The sequence below is a fragment of the Rhineura floridana genome, chromosome 2 (genome assembly GCF_030035675.1).
Source record: "Rhineura floridana isolate rRhiFlo1 chromosome 2, rRhiFlo1.hap2, whole genome shotgun sequence".
Lineage (NCBI taxonomy): Eukaryota > Metazoa > Chordata > Lepidosauria > Squamata > Rhineuridae > Rhineura > Rhineura floridana.
In genome coordinates this window covers 167,026,706-167,045,895 of record NC_084481.1, presented here as the reverse complement: position 1 = coordinate 167,045,895, position 19,190 = coordinate 167,026,706, and the positions used below count along the sequence as shown (strand labels likewise).

General features: G+C 40.4%; 1 protein-coding gene across 3 annotated transcripts in view; it reads right to left on the bottom strand.

Annotated features, from left to right (window-relative positions):
- Window positions 1-7,987: 7,987 nt before the first annotated feature.
- LOC133377363 (cytosolic phospholipase A2 epsilon-like) overlaps window positions 7,988-19,190 on the bottom strand; it is a 56,681-nt gene continuing 45,478 nt past the window's right edge. For 2 of the 3 annotated variants that reach the window (XM_061611321.1, XM_061611322.1), the window contains exons 16-21: window positions 17,825-17,962; window positions 15,829-15,936; window positions 14,514-14,705; window positions 12,807-12,976; window positions 11,292-11,478; window positions 7,988-8,306 (exon numbers count right to left, since the gene is read on the bottom strand). In XM_061611321.1, the coding sequence (XP_061467305.1) occupies window positions 8,101-8,306; window positions 11,292-11,478; window positions 12,807-12,976; window positions 14,514-14,705; window positions 15,829-15,936; window positions 17,825-17,962 (1,001 nt within the window). In that variant the 3' untranslated portion in view covers window positions 7,988-8,100. Of the gene's footprint in view, window positions 8,307-11,291; window positions 11,506-12,806; window positions 12,977-14,513; window positions 14,706-15,828; window positions 15,937-17,824; window positions 17,963-19,190 lie in introns of those variants that run through there. The other variant, XM_061611323.1, reaches the window with a different exon arrangement.

Genomic DNA, 19,190 nt, shown 5'->3' with positions numbered 1-19,190 from the left:
CCCTTGTGCAGAGTATAGGTTGTGCATCAGGACAATCAGATGCTGTGGCACCCCTATTTCTTTTAAAGCATTCCATAGTTTTCCATGATCTGCACAAGCAAAGGCTTTGCTGTAATCTGTAAAGTGCAGGGTGATTTTCTTCTGAAATTCCTTGGTCTGTTCCATTATCCAACGTATGTTTGCAATATGATCTCTAGTGCCTCTTCCCTTTCTAAATCCAGCTTGGACGTCTGGCATTTCTCGCTCCATATATGGTAAGAGCCTTTGTAGTAGAATCTTGAGCATTATTTTACTTGCATGGGATATTAAGGCAATAGTTTGATAATTACTGCATTCCCTGGGATCCCCTTTCTTTGGAATTGAGGTGTATATGGAACACTTCCAGTCTGTGGACCATTTTCAGTTTTCCATATTGCTTGACAGATTTCACTGAACACTAAAGTCAGGATCATTCAGACCATGGTATTCCCAATCTCTATGTATGGATGTGAAAGTTCGACAGTGAAAAATGTGGATAAGAGAAAAATCAACTCATTTGAAATGTGGTGTTGGAGGAGGGTTTTGTGCATACCATGGACCAAGAAAAAGACAAATGATTGGGTGTTAGAACAAATTAAATCAGAACTATCACTAGAAGCTAAAACGATGAAACTGAGGTTATACTTTGGACACATCATGAGAAGACATAATTCACTAGAAAAGACCATAATGCTGGGAGAAACAGAAGGGAGTAGAAAAAGAGGAAGACCAAATAATAGATGGAAAGATTCCATAAAGGAAGCCACAGACCTGAACTTACGAGATCTGACCAGGGTGGTTTATAACAGATGTTATTGGAGGTCATTGATTCCAGAGCTTGGAAAAGTTACTTTTTTGAACTACAACTCCCATCAGCCCCAGCCAGCATGGCCACCGGATTGGGCTGATGGGAGTTGTAGTTCAAAAAAGTAACTTTTCCAAGCTCTGATTCATAGGGTCACCATAAGTCATAATTGACTTGAAGGCATATAACAACAACAAATACAACACCATGTCAAGCAATTGTCATTCTATACTTCCCAGTGCATTTCCCCATTATTTTCCTTTAAAATATTTTAAAATATATTTTAAAAACTACCCTGCAATATCAACAATCTGAGATCTTCTGATGGGACACATTGAGTGGGCCCCTTTGCCTCTGAGGTTCAGTGATTTTTTTACCAGGGATCAAGCTGTTAGCGTGCCAGGCCCTGCCCTATGAAACGCCTTGCCAATTGAAGGTTAGCAGGGCTCATCCCTGCTTTCGTACATCTTAAAAACTGTATTGTTCAGAAAGGGCTTTGGAATGTGAACTTTTTTACCAAGCAGTTTTTAATTATATGTTATTGATGTTTTTACTGTTGTTATTGTAGCATGTTTTCATGTTGTACACCACTTTGCTGTTATTTCTATGAAAGTGTGGTTTATAAATATTTAAATGAAATGAAATAAAAGGATATCAGTGGCTAGCTGCTAGCCATGATTGCTATGCTGTGCGTCCACACAGGCAGAGGTAGTATATTTCTGAATACCAGTTGCTGGAAACCACAGGAGGGGAGAGTGCTCTTGTGCTCAGGTCCTGCTTGTGGGCTTCCCATAGGCACCTGGTTGGCCACTGTGAGAACAGGATTTTGAACTAGATGGACCATTGGCCTGATCCAGCAGGCTGTTCTTATGTTCTTAAATAAATGCCTCAGAACAAAATATAGTACATATCCTTTACATATTTGAAACATCACTAGGAAGTATAATTTAGATTTCCAAATACTGACATATGGCCAAGGTGGCAATGAATATTAATTGAACAGATACCATGGCAATAAATCTTTCCCCAAAGACTTGTGGGATGCCAGCAGGATTAAATTACCACTTTGTCTGGTAATAAATGTTATGAAAGCCCCCCACATTGCCATGAAGTTGTTGTGTCTTGCAACCCTCTTGAGTACTCTACCTTACTGCGCAAGCTTCTAAGCTACTGCAATAAACCAGACTTTTGTCCACCAACCTTGCATTGTAAATGCTGATTAGTGATACCAGTGATGGATTATCTCTAATTGTGCTGGTGCCAGCAAAAATATAATTAACTCTTTATAAAAAGAAATCTCATGTGGCCAGTGCTGGATTCACCACCTGTTCTACTACAGTGGATATTTTCTGAAATACCCTTTGCCAAAACAAGTACACTACGGGGGAGTTCCACCACATGTGGTAGCACATGCCCAGGAAATTGCATTTTCCCAGCACAATAAGGCAGAAACCTTACTGATACACCCTACATCAGCTGGTATATAATAACACTATAATAACTACACCAGCTGGTATATAATAACACTGGCTTACCACCTTGTACAATGTCTCCCTTTTTGGAAGTGGTTTTGTTGCACAAATCCACTTCAGTTGCACAACCTGATTTTGATCCTAAGTGACTGACTCCTACCTGCAAAATAGTGACTATCTGGAAGCATCTTCAGAACCCCTGATTTAAGAACATCAGTCTCTCTTTTCTGCTTTTAGGGATAGTGTTTAAAATTCAAGAACTTACTGTTGGTAGGAGGAGACTAATTTCTTACAAGAACCTAGGAAGCTGTTTTACACTGAATCAGACTATCTAGCTCAGTATTTTCTACACTGACTGGCAGCACTTCTCAGGGTTTCAGGAAGGGCTCTCTCCCAGCCCTACCTGGAGATGCCAGGGATTGAACCTGGGACCTTCCGCATGCAAGGCAAATGTCCCTTCCCCTTATACCATAGCGGCGGTTATTTCCCCCTCCCCATCCCACACTATTCCAGTAACATAACAATATAGAACTGCATAGCTGAGGCAGGATCACATGGAGAAGATCATGCAAGTGTCAGAGGCCAGATCAGACCAAGGCATTCCTGTAATTCTTCTTATATGTTCTGCCCCCTCCTACATGCTTTATACATTCCAAAGCAGGTGGAAGAGAACCATGAGAGAAAGGGAATGATGCCACCCATGTAATATAAGAACTGGATTACAGTTCATTTTGGTCAGGAATATCAAGACAATGTACTATTCAAAACAAAAACCACATGCTTGTCCATGCAAGTTGTGGGAATATGTTAATAAAGGTGCAAAGCAGACTTCTAATTGCAGCTTTTAAATTAGAAACCTAGAACTTTAGTTGAGCAAGAGCACTTAAGAAATCAGCCTGAAGGGTAAAAGCGGAGCTGAGAGAGGTGTTAGGCAATACAGCAAAAGCTGGAAGGTGTCCAGCACGCAAGAGTTCATATTGCTTGCCGTAGCTAGACACAGAGGACAAATTTTTCAGAGAGATTAAGATGTTGCCATGGTCTTCATACGCATCCCATTATCACCGAGGTTCATAAGCTTTGCCAATTTTGTAGCGCTTCAAAAACCTGCAAAGCCATCTTGATCAGACATGGCAATGGGACAAAAAGATAATTATGTGGCTAGTATCATTAGGTGGAATTCCCCCTGTAGCTGCCATCACCCCCTGAAAATCAGCACCAGAGAATTGGGAGACCCTCCAGAACAGGTGGGAAAGTGGCATGAGGATTGCAGGTGGAAAGAGGCACTGCCTCCTTTCCTCTTCCATTAGCAGAGACATCCACTGGATCAAAAGCCCTTTTGTGGCCACTAGAATCCAATGGGATTCCACCCACTATGTTATATGGTCTAGTCCAGCCTTTGCCAACGGTGCCCTCCGGACATTTTGGATTTAAATCACACCAGTCCCCATCAGCTGGGGTACCTACTAATGGAAGAGGAAGCATGCTGGAAGAGGCTGATGAGAATTGTAGTCCAAAACATCTGGAGGGCACCAGCTTGGGAAAGGCTAAACTAACCTCTAGGAAGCACTCCACTTATTTGTATCTGGGTGGTGTGGCGTCCGGAGTTTTTTGTTGCTATTTTTGTTGGAGAGAAACAAAGTTCTGCTCTAGCTTCCTGCCCTTTAAGCCTGTGTGTGCCTCAAAGAATTCCAGACTATGTTCTGAGAACTAAGAATTAGGAACAGAATGTGGCAGTCTCTGCCTCACAATTAAAAAATATTTATTGCAGCCACGAGTGATCGCCAATGAATGAATGAACATTTATTGGAAAACTGATTGCTAGGTATTAACGGAAGTATGGAAGTAATGTGATAATTGTGTGATTGGTTGATGAACTATAGAAATGCACTGAGATTTAAAAGCATCAGATAAATAGTTTATCCTGCTTTCACATATGAAAGGAAAGACAGCATCTCTTCTGCTGTATGTCTCAAAAAGCTGAGGATTGTTTTCCCTTTTATTCTCATCTGTTTGCTTCTCTATACAAAAACAATCATTTTTTCCCCTTGGAATGTTTGAACCACTACCTTTGTTCATGTCTCGGTGTTTGGGGAAGGTGGTACATCAGTGTTAGAGTTAGATGGACCAACGATCTGACTCTAAGGCAGCTTTCTGTGTTCCTTTAACTGTAATGGCTATCCCATTTTCAACAAGCAATGGCTGCCACAGAAGGGGAGAAAATCCTGTGTGGGATTGAACCATCTGTCCTGGGACTGTGTTTGGATGTTTGTGCCAGCTTAGTAGACTGCACCATAAAGCTCCCTTGCCTGTTGCTGCTGCCTGGTTGTTTGTGCTTCTTCCAAGAGTGAGGGAAGAAAAAGGTTTTGTCCTTGGAGAGATTCAAGCAATCCATCCTGCTGGTTTGTGTGCATTCATCTGTCTCTCTGTGTAACTCTTCTGGCCATTCCCTGGTGTGGTAACCCCCCGCCCCTTGAAAGCTTTTCAGTGAACCATGGCTGGTGGAGACGGGGCCTGGGAGAGTGATTGCCCTATGTGGTGCTGAACCAGCAATCTCCTGAGCATGTATGTGCTTAACCGGACAGCACAATTATGCTCTCTATGCTGCAGCTGTAGCCACCACTTGGTTGCCTGCAGTTTCTTCGGTGTTGGGGACGTGGCAGTGTAATGTAACCCTAGCTCCCATGGATCGACTCTCTCTGCATGTCGGAGGCATGCGACAGGTGGGATTTGGTGGTGTTTCCACAGAAGCTGTCTTTCCCCAAACTTTTTTTGGATTTTCTGAGTTGTGTGTTTTCCCCTCCCTGAGCAGGTATAGGATACAGCAGCAATTCTGCTGGCATGGCAAAGGCATAACTCGTCCCCCTCTTGGCAGAATTAAAGTACAGGATTGCTCAGTCCAAGTCTTTTGGCTTCTCTTTAGCAGCTGTTATACAAAATAAATCAGAGAGAGTTGACATAATTATGAAATCAGATAGTTAATATAATTAGTTTCTGAGTAAATTCTACTCAGAATAGACCCTCTGAAATTAATGGACCTTAGTCAGTCATGTTCATCCATTTCAATTGGTCCACTGAGTATGACTAAAGTTTGAGAAAAGCAATCCAGTGTTTATTAGGAGTGTGTCAAATGAAAGAGTTTAGTTGATCATCTGTTTTTTCATCCATTAATTGGTTACATTTGAATATATATATATATAATTCAAATATATATATATATATATATATATATATATCACCACCCCTACAACATTTACATACCACCTTTTCTCCAAGCAGCTCAAAGTGATGTACGTTTCTCCTCCTTTCCACTTTATCCTCACAACAACCCTGTGAAGTAGGTTAGGCTATGTGACAGTGATTGGCCAAAGGCCACCCAGTGAGTTTATGGCTGAGTAGAAATTTGAATCCTGGTTTCCCAGGTCATACTCCAACACTCTAACCATTATACCACAGTGGCACCAAATATATGTAACTCAGAAGTACTTAAACCATCTCATGCCTTTCCATTGCTAGATTTTCCTGTCTTTTGAAACTATGACTGAGTTTTAGGTTTTCCACCTGTGTGGTTTTACTTTCCCCCCCCTCTCCACTGCTGTTTTAGTGACATGTTTTATGATTTTATGGATAGCATGTTTTTTCTTTTCTCCTCTGTGGGAGTAGTAATACCAAAGAGCTGCACACATCATTTAATTATAATAATGTATCCCTCCATCAATTTAGGAATCTAGAATATTCCCTTTTATAGGAATCCACCTGAATATCTCTATTTAAAAGGTGGATTGATATTGATTCCAGCTGAAAGATGCCAAATTAAGTTGCGTGTGGTTCTGTTTGCCAGAGGAAAGTTACATGTATCAGTCAGCTTGATTGTATAGTAGATGCTTATGGAACAGCTATTCTCTGTGCATACATTTACAATATGAATTTGTGCACCAGCTTAAAAAAAAAGCATATACAAAGATCCACTTTCCACAAGCATAGATCATCACCCTGTACAAAAGGGTGATAGTCACATGTGTGAAGCATTTGCATTCTTCACATCTGACTCTAATATGGTCCCTGGTCTTCCCACATAAAGGGGATGCGGAATTCACTCCCAAATCTTAATGAAGGGGGAATGTGCATCCACAAAAACTGCAAAGTTAAAATCTACCTCAACGTAAGTATAGTGCTCCAGAAAAAGAAGTACCGACATGAATACAATGTTATAAAACAAATCAAAAATTTAATGTATACAAACAAACAGTATGAAATCCTAGTAGGTGTTCTCATGTAATAATGCAAAATAGGCCAGAAAATTTTTGATATAACAAAATAGGCCACTGAAGAAGAGTTCTTGTCGAAACGTGTTTGGCTTTGTTACACATTGTGTATTTTCATGGGCATTAAGTTATGCATATTGGCCTTTGTTTATAAGTTGCCCTTCATGTTGATATTGACATTGTTTTGACCACATTATATATTTTGTTTTTTTACTATGTATGGGCATTGAGTTATTTTCAAAAATTTTCTGGCCTATTTTGCATTATTACATTGGAATGTGTATCCATACTTGTTTGTTTCTTCGATAACTTGTCCCTCCTGTAATGGGTTCACTGTGTCATATATGGAAAATTACCTCCATTTCCGCCTTACAATAGCTGTGATATAGGCTAGGCTATAAAGAGACTGTAAATGATCCACAGTCAACTTCATGGCTGAGCAGGATTTGACCCTTGGTTTTTCCAGTTTTGATACAACTCACTATTCACTAGAGTACACTGCAAAGGCTGGTAGCACGGCAGATGATTTTTTCCCCCTCTGAAGCCCAATATAGTTTCATCCTGAATGACAAAATATTTAAGAGCATAAGAAGAGGCTGCTGGATGAGGCCAATGGCCCATCTAGTCCAGTATCCTGTTCTCACAGTGACCAACCAGATGCCCATAGGAAGTCTGAATACAGGGCATGAGTGCAACAGCACTTTGACCATTTGGGATTCCTTGCAACTCATACTCAGAGGCAGAACATAGCTATCGTGGCTCGTAGTCATTGATAGCCTCATCCTCCATGAATTTGTCTAAGGCTGTGCATGCACCATACCTTTGAAGCACATTTTCCCCAGAGAATCCTGGAACCTGTAGCTTACCCCTCACAGAACTACAATTCCTAGCACCCCTAAGAAACTACAGCGCTCATGATTCTTTGGAGGGGAGCATGGTTTGAATGTGATTTAAAAGTATGCTGTGCACACAGCCTGATCCTCTTTCAAAGTCATCCAAGTTGGTGGCCGTTATTACATTTGGTGGGAGCAAATTCCATAGTTTAACTATGTGCTGTATGAAGTACTTTTCTTTTGTCTCTCCTGAATCTTCCAACATTTAGCTTCACTGGATAGCTCCAAGTTCTAGTATTATGAGAGAGGGAGAAATTTGCACTTTCTCCACACTTTGCTAACTATGGATACAAATGTGAAGGAAAAGCTATCATTTTACCTTTTCTTTTTCATCAGAAAAAAGGTGTCAGCAACCAACACGGCAATATGCCCATCGGCATCAGTCCAGTAATTAAAAACAGAGGGATTACTTTTAAATTAAGATCTGAACAGAGTGGTTTATAACAAATGCTATTAGAGGTCGCTGATTCATAGGATCACCATAAGTTGTAATCGACTTAAAGGCACATAACACACGGACACTTTTAAACTGCAAATAAAGCTTTTTATTATTATTCAGTCACAAATAAGTCTCGTGATGTTCAATGGGGCTGCAACCAAATTTGCAAAAGGATAAGTTAGGATTGCAGCCAAACTAGCAATAATAGTGCTTATAACTCCTTCTGTTTTCTCCGCTTCATAGCTACACGCAAGGCTTCAACAATCTTGTTCTCATTGTTCAAAATGTTGTACCTAGTCAATTTTATCATTTTGTGAAAATTCTCTTCTGAGAAGGTGACCTCCTTTGTAGTATACGGGGAAAGCCAGCTACAAACATCTACATCGCCTTCTGTATCTGTGGGGCTGCGTTCCACACCTAGGGGGGAAAAACACACAGTGAATTTTGGCAATAAGGCTTCAGTCTCTAGGACAACAAAATATACATGCAATCTGCATCTGTATGGGAACTGTTCTAAGAAGTTTTGACTGTTTTGTCACTTCTGGGTTTGCTGCGAACCTATCCTTTGGTAGGAAGGGTGGGATATAAATTTAATAAATAAATAAAAATGAATATAGTTGGGCCATTCACATTAATCTGATAAGGACAATATTATTGGTCTTCCTTAAATATGACATCTTCCTTAGATCTCTGGGAGTTGTGCTGACTTTGGGTCCTATAAATTAGAATGTAAGATTATCCAAAGGGCCTATAAAACTTTGTATGAAATCACACCAAATTTTGCCAAAAATGAACACGGACCAATCCGCTGTCAGCATGGTGGGGCATTTGTTGAGAGCCAGAGGCTGGTAATGAACTAAGATCACACAAGTTTTCATTTTATGCATAGTGCCTGGGAAGATCAGAATCTTCCTCCTATGCAGACCCCTCTGCCTCCCGTGCCACCTCCAGTCAGGAGGAGGGAAGCTCCTGAAACAATTCAGAGTGTATTGTGCAAGGCTATTAAACATTGAACTGATGCCAACACTTTACCAATATAAGATTTTGCACATCTATCATGTGGGGTTGATAGATGCATCTAGATATTGTTAACTATAGGAAGATAGTCAGCTACAAAATAGTCACTTGGGGGAAATGGGGAGAATATATGCTAAAACAGATACCTTTGTTTGGCATTGTATCACTGTTCCACAATTCTCCCAAACTGTTGCTTTATAACACACAAGGGAAGCCACCCAACACTTTGCCATGTGCTCAAAATCTGCCCAAACAGCATCAACCCATATTTAAGTGCACTTCTATATGCAGGATCTGGCACTCATCATAAGAACAACAATTTAACCAAAGGAGCACTTGAGTGTGCTGGGCAGTATATATCTAATGAAGAGTACAATTGGGGTGTGACTAGTTATTCTTTTTTTTAATACATTTTATTTCTTCTTTGCCACACAAATATCAGAACAGTATAAAACAATACATAACACACAACCAAAGAAAGATAAAAAGGGAGCATTATTCACATTGTTGCACATAAAGAATTCATTTTTGTGTTAATAGCCCTTGTTTAATAATTGTCCTCTTTTCCACTTTGAGTTTTCCTATATAGTCTTTTTAGAATGGTCCATGTACACTCACTCACTCACTCACTCACTCACTCACTCACTCACTCACTCACTCACATAACCCCATATACAATAAGACTTGACCAAGATGCTCAAAAGTTTTCTACTACATCTCTTAAATTATTTCTTTTGTCTTTTTCTTTTTTGTTAAACCAACTTCCTTAAATGTATAAATCAAAAACTTCGTAACAATTTAAATGCTTGTTACAATGTACTGACATATAGCTTATACAATCAAAACATATATACATAAATAAATTTTAAAAGGAAGAAAAAAATAAAAGGTTTGAAATTATAGTAATAATAAAAATAAGAAATCAATAAATAAAAAAGAGATGGAGAAGAGAGTTACTGAGATTAATGTAAGCTTTAAAAAGCATAACATTTTATACACAGAACACCATAGAGATCTAGGAATTTCCTTTTTGTAGATGGATTTAGTGCAATAAACTACACAGACTATCTGTATACATCCCTCCATAATGAGGCATGAGTTGATGGCTTATAGAAATCATGCTCGCCCACTACTACATATCTTATAAACATAAACCATTTAATATGAAAGTTATCTTTTTTATTTGGATCCTGCCTTGCCAATCTTTGTTGTGTTAATTTTTCCATTAAAGCCATGTTCCATACCTGAGGGTAAAAAGGTAAAGGTGTCCCCGCACTTGTAGTGCGAGTCGTTTTCGACTCTTAGGGTGACGACTTGCGACGTTTACTAGGCAGACTGTATATATGGGGTAGGTTTGCCAGTTCCTTCCCCGGCCTTTCTTTACCCCCCAGCATATGCCGGGTGCTCATTTTACCGACCACGGATGGATGGAAGGCTGAGTGGATCTCGACCCCTTTTACCTGAGGGTACCATAATTCTATTAAATTATAATCAATCTTTTTCCAATGACGAGCAATTACAATTCTTGCTGCCACTAGGAAGGTTACTATTAGATCCTTAGAGTGCAGTGATAGATTATCTCCTTACAGGAGATTACAGGATCAGACTTGATGTTCTGCCATGTAATCATCCCAATTTCATGAAACACTTTTTTCCAAAATGCCTGAACAGCAACACATGTCCACCACATATGAAAATAACTTCCAAGCTCTCCACACCCCCTCCAACACCTCTGTGTAGCAGTATTATTGATTCTATGCAAAACTAATGGAGTTAAATACCACCTATGAATAATTTTATATGAATTTTCTCACAGTTTTGCTGACATTGAATGAAATGGGAATTTATCCCATAAATGTCCCCATTTTACAGAATCAATCTCCATACCAACATCTTCCTCCCATTGTTGTCATAGACTATGTAAAGTTCCAGTAGTTAGATCTAGTAATAATATAAAGATGATAAAGAATGCTTATTAGTGAATGATGTTCCCACCAAATACTTCTCAAATGAAGTCAATGATTTCTGTCCCTGTCCCACAGAAGGTATTGTTAAAAAGTGCTAAACCTGAAGTAACTGATACCAAGTACATTGATGTGGATATAATTTTTCCTGAATTTGTTTAATAGTAAGTGGAACTCCATTCATGAATAAGTCATGTAATGTGTAAAGCCCCTTTACCTCCCAACAAGCAAAGTCTGAGAGCTTATTTTGATAGTAAAATAATGGATGGTGAAGAAATGGAATAATAGGAGTTGGCTGAGATATCAAAAGCTTCCTCCACAACCTCCAGACAGACAAGTCTGCTAATAAGAAGGGGTTATTTAGGAAACGAAGGTCTAGTTATTCTGATGTTGGGAAGCTCATTGACTTTTCCTCACTTACCAGGCTCTTTGTATTTTCTGAAGGTATCATTTGTTAGCGGGAAAAAGAGCACGACAGGAGCTGCTACATTATCTGTATCTTCAAACACATAACACTCCTTCTGATGTTTCCTGTCTTCCTCACTGAATTCAGTTTTGGGAAATGGGATTCCAAGCTTAGAGGTGTATGGGGAAAAGCGGTCCAAATTCTAGATAATAAACCACCAAGAAATTTACTGTGAAAGTTAAATACAAGACAAAATTAATGCTGTACCAACCAATTTAAGTATAGTCTGTTTCAATATCTAAAAGCCTAGTGAGGTTACTCATTCCATCAGCGCCAGGATTCCCTCTTTTGCAATGGAACTTCCCCCCTCCTCTCACCACGCATGCTGCACACCTTTCCCAAATCTGCTCTGGAGGGTTGGGAAAACTCCCCAAACAGATTGGGAGTGGTGGGAGGAGAGGCAGGACGCTCCATTGCAAAGAACAGAAATCCTTGCGTGGAAGGAATGAGATTGTTGAATACTGCCCCTAAGCTTCCATATCTTTAGTAGGATTTGAAAGATGGACACTCCACAGTGTGCACCTGCTATGTTTTAATTGTTTTCAGGAGAGTCTTGAAAATCCCACTCAAAAGCAGTTTGTGCGGACTAATCTGTATATAACGGATGGGGTAGAGTTAAAGTCACAACACAACATGGACATTGCTCACCACCAGAAACACAATGGGCACTACCCAGTTATACCAATGGCATTCACACAACCATGTTCCACATGGCACCCCAAATCTCAATGGCACAACTATCTAAGAAAAGAATCGCTTTCCCCAAGCAATAATATATTCAAGGCTATCTATTCTCTGAACATAAAAAGGTGACAAGCTAAGTCAGTCTGTACTGTGCCAAGCAAAGCTGAATTTTGCAATCTATATAAATTACGCAAATGGCGTTCCCACAGGTCATGTGGGGACTGGTTTGCCCTCATCCCTCCCTGGGAAAGGATGACTTGGGAGGGAGACCCCCAAAGGAAGGGGAGAGAGCGGAACAGACATATTTAAGACCACTCCACACTCTAGAACCTGCTTCTTGTGTTCGTTTGCACCCTCCCTAATGCAGTATGGGCAATGCTGGTCACCTTATGGGGCCAACCAGGAATTCTTTGGTTGAGTCCCGCTTTTTGGGACCCTTCACGTTTTGCTTACTTGATACTGTTGAGTTTGATTTGTTTGGTTTTTAGGGGCTGTGCTACATGCCCAGGGGTCTGGGGAGATTGCAATTTAATTCTTTGCCTGTCCATGTGTTATGATTTGGTTGATTGGAAATGTTTGAATTCTGATTCAAAGCCTCTTATATTTGACTAAATATAACACTCAAACCAGTGCTACATCTCACGAGTCTTCTTTGCAAGTGTGGGGACAATGAATGAGTGCAAAATAGCAAAGTATAATCTTTTGAAATCAGTTAACTCTTCATATACTAAAGGAGCTGCACTGGAGCTGATAAAAGAAAGACAGGAACAAATTAATGTATCTTACAAAGATCTGTGGGCCCCCACTATAATTTAAATGTAGTATCAAATCCACTTTTCTCTGAGGTCTCAGAAGGGGTGGGTAGCTGGTGTTGATGAAAAAACCAGCTTCCACCAGAGACAGAGGATGTTCTGCTGTTTCCATTAGTTGGTTAGGTAGATTATCCAGCACAGTATCTGAAAAGCAAATATTGCAAATCAACTTTCTGCAAAAGCAACAAAAGCCCCTAGGGAAAAAATAAAGGAGTGTCCTTTTCTTTATTCTAAACTCCATGTATTACTGCTACTTAATGACTGTTTTAACCTTTGCTGCTCCCAATTGTTGTAGTTTATTTAAAAAATAGCATTGTGAGTCATACTTTATTTTATTAATGTGTTGCTGTTAGCTGCTTTGAAGACTCTTGGGGAAAGGAGAGATAAAAAGTTTCAGATAAATAAATCAGGGTTGAAAGAGGGTCCTGATGCATCCATCCCCTCCTGGATTGCATGCAATGGTTTTGCTGTCCTAACTACCGAGGCTTGATTAAAGCCAGGCATCTCATGGGATGTGGCTCAAGTGACCATGGTCTACAGAGCATTCTCCAGCTGCAGAAGGGAACAGGGATATCCCACATAAATCCCTGCTTTGGCAGGCAGTGTAGGGCCTCCAGACTGTCCACCTTTGGTGTAAATTCTAGGAGATGGGACCTCTGTCTTTTCATGGCCAACTAAGCAGTACCTCCTGCCTGCTGCTGTTCACCTTCATTTTTCTAGGACCTCTAAGAGACCCTCCAAGACTGGTGCACCTGCATACAACCTTGGTATGACCTTGACAGTTGTCCCTTGACTAACCTCAGCAAGAGTCTTTTAAAATACCATTAAGTAATTACACTGAAGGAGTGCTGTGTTCCCCTGCTCAGCCTAGTGGTTCTCCGGCATCCTCTAATAGTACCTGTTTAATATTGTCTTTGCAATAGGTATGTTTTCTTAGTATGTGTACAAATTCCAGGTGAATTTGTAATGAATACTGTGGTTTACCTCCTGATAGTACCCACTTTATCAGATGAAAAGCTACTCAAAGTCACTAGCAGATACAAGGGGTGGGAGAGAAATTTAGTTCAGATTGCATTTTAATGTGACCCTATCTATTTTGCACTCCCCCCCCAAAAAAATACATAAACTGAAATACAGCTATCCTCCAAAGTTTACACGTCTCAGAATTTTGCAGCTCAGTCTTCAACCAAAAAAATTACAAAAATGCATACCTTCAAGAAAAATGTGTATTAAAATGCATATGTTAGTGAAAACAGGATACAAAATGCATTATATATTAGGGAAATATGTATATTAGGCAAACTTGCATACAAAAATGTGTATATTAAGAGAAATGTGCACTAAGATAACTGTAGGATTTTTACTGTGCCTTTCCATGAGATTCCTCCGTGGCGCAGAGTGTTAAGTGGCGGTAACGCAGCCGAAGCTCTACTCACAGCCGGAGTTTGATTCCAATGGAAGGAGGAAGTCAAATCTCCGGTAAAAGGGGTCGAGGTCCACTCAGCCTTCCATCCATCCATGGTCGGTAAAATGAGTACCCGGCATATGCTGGGGGGTAAAGAAAGGCCGGGGAAGGAACTGGCAATCCCACCCCATATATACGGTCTGCCTAGTAAACATCGCAAGTCGTCACCCTAAGAGTCGAAAATGACTTGCACTACAAGTGTGGGGACACCTTTACCTTTTTTCCATGTGGAAAAGTGCTCATTCTCATAGTACTCATTGTGAAACTGGAAGCCCCGCAGGAAATTGGGATACTCTGCTATCGTTGGGCGTCCTGTTAAGACATCTCGGAGAGAAGAAGAAAGCTGGCCCTGGGAAGTGACTATGTGGGTTTCCAATTCATGTGGTCTTGAAGGTGGAACAGAATCATCTGCAAAAGACAGAAAAAATGTTGAATATCCCTTGACTATACTCGTGCTCATGGATACCGTGGCATTTGGCTCACAGAGTCGTATGGAGGGACAATAGCTTAGTGAAAGAACAACTTTTGTATGCAGAAGATCACTGGTTCAATCCTTCCCTGGCATATCCAGTTAAAGGATATCTAGGCTAGGTGGATCAACGGTCTGATAAAGCAGCTTCAGAAGTGACAAAATGCTGTAACTATACTGGAAATAAAATCTAAGATAACTATAGACCACAACTACTGCTACTAATCTTTTTCTGTGGTGTCACCAAACTTCAGGAATAGCCTCTACTCCACAGTACCTTATTCTGCAACACTGTTTTCAGTGCACCTCTTTGTCCGGGCTTTTGAGGAGAGATGAAGTGCATGGTTGACCACGGGTGTTTTTATTCTAGCTCATGCAGCCTGAGCATTTTTATTAGTGATTTTTATGTGTATTGATGTTGATAATTAACTGACTTTTTAAATTTTTATACACTGTTAATTAGGGTTTTGTTGTTTATGGATGTGCCACCTTGGGACCTTCAAGTGAAGGGTGGATTACAAACATTACAAACATACATTACAAAATGTCTAAACTACACGTTTTCATATGTAGCCTGAACATGCCAGAAGGTAAAAACACTCCATAATTAATGGGTTACATCTGAAGCAGATTTTGTCTCTCATACTGCTTATCAAGGTAACTGGGAGAATTTTGGCCTGCATTTGTGTTGAGTTAGTGTCCTCTCCTGAGTGTGAAAGGCCTGTGATAGGGGAAGCGGTGTAGCTCAGTGGTAGTGCAGGCAGAAGGTTCTAGGTCCGGTCCCTAGCATCTCCAGCTCGGGCTGGGAGAGAATCCTGTCTGAAACCTTTGAGAACTGCTGCCACTCAGTGTAGACAGTTCTGAGCTAGATGGACCGATGGTCTGACTATGATCCTATGATCACAAATACCTTTTCTTTAATAGAATCATACAAGACTACTTCCTGTCTCCTTTTACTGGAACAAGTTAATTAATCTACTCAACTCTGTTATCAAGCAAGGGTGTGTCAACAATCACTTTAAAAAACAGGAAAGGCAAAGAAGAAAGAGGAAGTCGCATTACCAATTTCTTCTATTTTGTCTCTTGTCCACCTGTGCCAGAAGTCTTCTGAGTTATTGGCCAAATTCCAGAAAAACATGAAATCCAAAGAAAATATACTGCTCCACATCCCTGTGAAATACAACAGATTTAAAAGTACTAAACAAGTGAAATCTCTGAAGGAAACAGATTTTTTGCCTTGCACTGGAACTCACTAAATGTCTTTTAATTGTACAAAGACATTCTGCTGTGTAAAATATGGCCTCAACCTGGGAAACTATGGTTTTGTGCTTCCCTTTACTCAGTGCTTTTTAGTAAAAAAAACAACTGAGGTGCCAGTACTCATATCTTGATAACAGCTCTGTGGATAGTGGATACCAGCACAAAATGGTTTGTATGGGCAGCAAAAAAAGAGGTGCCAATACTCCGTACAGGTGAGTACTGTCACAAAAACAAACCAGGCCTTTACTTAGCTGTGGGAAATTCAGCACAACCTTTACAGAATAAGTTTTCTCTGAAGGAAAACATCACTGGAACTTTATAATGCCTTTATTAACTATACTAATAATGAACTCCGGTGCTGAGTTATGATTCTAAGTAGCAAAAATGGGGCTACTGGGAAGAAAAGAAAGGAGGTATCAGCATGCTTGGGGGAAGGCCAAGATTTACAGTTATAGAAAAAATATTTAGGGTAAAAACAAAATAGGGAGCAAAGCTCCTCCCCCAAACAGCCCAATGAGGATGGAGCATACACTGTGGCCACAGAATGGGGAGTGTCTATTTGGGGAGTAGGGGGAGAAAATGGAAAACTGGGGAGGGGAGGAGGAATGGAATGGAGTATCCCAAGTGAAAGTGTGGCTGGCAAGTTGGAAGACTGAACAGGAGTGCTCTTGTTCCTACTTATAATATATCTATTTACAAATGCATTTACAAATGTAAAGGTTGGGCTGATGCCATAGGCAATAGAAACAAGCATGCATATCAGGAGTGAAGAACCTATGGCCCTTCAGATCATCCCTGACCATTTGCCATGGTGGCTGGAGCTGATGGGAGTTGGAGTCCAATAACCTTTGGAAAGCCACAAGTTCAAAATCTCTTTTGTATGTAAGGTTTCATAGCTGCACCAAAATCCTAAATCAGGGCCATGCTGAAAGGGCTGTTTTCAGTTTCCCTTCTGCATATTTCATCTCCCCATTCCCAACCCTGAAAGGAGGTCATGATGACTATGGTGGAAATACGCACTCTGGTACCTTTAGCAATATGGCTAAAACTTACTGAAGTTCATAATTACCTTGTTCAGAAGATAAGCTTTCATACTGACATCAGGCCCTGCATTTAATGTGTTGTGTTAAAGATTCTAGCAATGTGTGGCACACGTCACTCAGTACACCAACTGTCCCTCAAGTAGCTATGCCAAAGAATCCAAAACAGTGCAACCGGTGCAAGAGAAGCCAGTGTAAAATTTCACCACATTCATTTGCCATTCAGGAGCCTCTGGATTGCCTGAACACTGGTTCAGCTGGAAGGTACATGCAGGGATCAGAAAGTAAAAGCCTGCTCTCCCAAATACTCCTACCAGGGTGTAAGCCTTTTCCATTCACTTCTAGTATATATTTTTTTCTTAGATCAACCTTCTTCCAAGCGTGAATTTTGCCTCAATTGGGACCTGCAGGAGAGCTCTGGACGTTGCCTAATTCCTCAGCCCCTCTCCTGACACATCCCTGACACACTCTTTTTCAAGACTTATACTAACTTATACCAGCTTCATTTATGCCGGTCTTGGCTGAGCTACCTAAGCCCTGGCTGAGCTGGGCTGGGCCAGCTGAGCCAGGCTAAGGGATGTATGTCGGCATAGTCCAGCTAAGTTAGACCCAGCCAGCTCAGCTGGAGATCTACCCCATCCACCTCCCCTCAGCCCAGTGTAAATGCAAGTTGGATTGCGCCCTTAGACACTAGAAAGCAGAAATGAACGGGTAGGAGGGCAAGTGAATTCAGCCTAGCTTTACACACAGACACACACCTTCCAAGAAGCAGATCCGACTTTCTGGGAGCGTCTTCATTAGTCGTCCCATGAAATACTCACTACCAAAATCTTCTGAACCGATATAGGCTCCATATTTAAAGCTTCCCATTTCATAAGGAGTGAATTCCAGCCATTCTGAGAGGCAACAAAATGAAGTTTGAATACGCAGATATTCTCAGTAACGGAATTGACCGAAGTGTACAGATAGAGATGGAAGGATCTTGCAATTTCAGTACTCCTAGTTTCTTATTTTTCCTTTCTTAAATTTAGTTCTCATTTATGCAGCAATTTGCCATTTTTTTAAAAAAAAAATTAAAATCCTCATGAAAATTCTTGACCAAATTACTTAAACACATTTTGTATGCACTTTTGACTAATGTACACATTTTTGCAAGCAATTTTATAATTTTCCCTTATATAATGCATTTTGCATTGTCCAATCAGCATGAAAGGACAAGGAAGCAAGTGAGATTACTCTTCTCAGTTGCTAACACACTCCACTTTCATGCTGATTGGATGCTGGAGACATAGGGACCCTGCTGGAACCTGACTTCCAAAGGTGTGAGGGGTCTAAGATCCCCTGAGACTCTAGATGACTACACCCCTGGGAGAACTGCAATGCAAAATTAAAAGAAGTCTGAATTTCAAAGGATGGCTGTGTTTTGGTTCTCATAAAGTGCAAACTGAAGTGAATTTCTCCCCTATCCCTACGTACAGACTACAGTTTCTTCATTTCCTCTGGCAGCAGTAACTTAGTCAAAGGAGAGCAATTGCTACTTGAACAAAGGAGAGACTGCAGCTTTTAAAAGATGGTAGGAAGAGGTTGGTGTGAAGCAGCAGTGGTGAGTGTTTCTACTTTCTTCTATACAAGGGTGCAGAGTGAGGTGATGGTAGGCCAGTCCCAGAAGCCTCTCCTTCATGGCTGACTATTCTGGCCTTTGGTGGAAGGTAGTCCCTTCCCTTCCACAAAATTCCACACAGGCAGAGGAAGGTTTTTCACATCCTCCAGTAGAAGGTTGTAGATTGAGCCTACAACATTGACATTGGCCTTGATACCTCTCCTCCAATCCTACTCCTCTCTTTGATCCTCAATATAATGTTCAATAGCATGTTCATAACTGTTGCTATCTGAAGTTTCTAAACCCTTTTCAAGACTGGCACAAAACTCTGAATTGCTTTTGCTTTATTATTCCAAGGTACTTTTTTTAAAAACCTTTTTTTTCCTAAACAATATGTTTTTTAACCCTTTTTATTTAAGATGTTTTTAAAGCTTTTTAAAAAAATGTTTTTAATGTTGTTTTGTTTTAATGTATTTTAAGGTCTGTTTTTATGATGATTTAGTGTTTTTAGTGCTTTTGTTTGC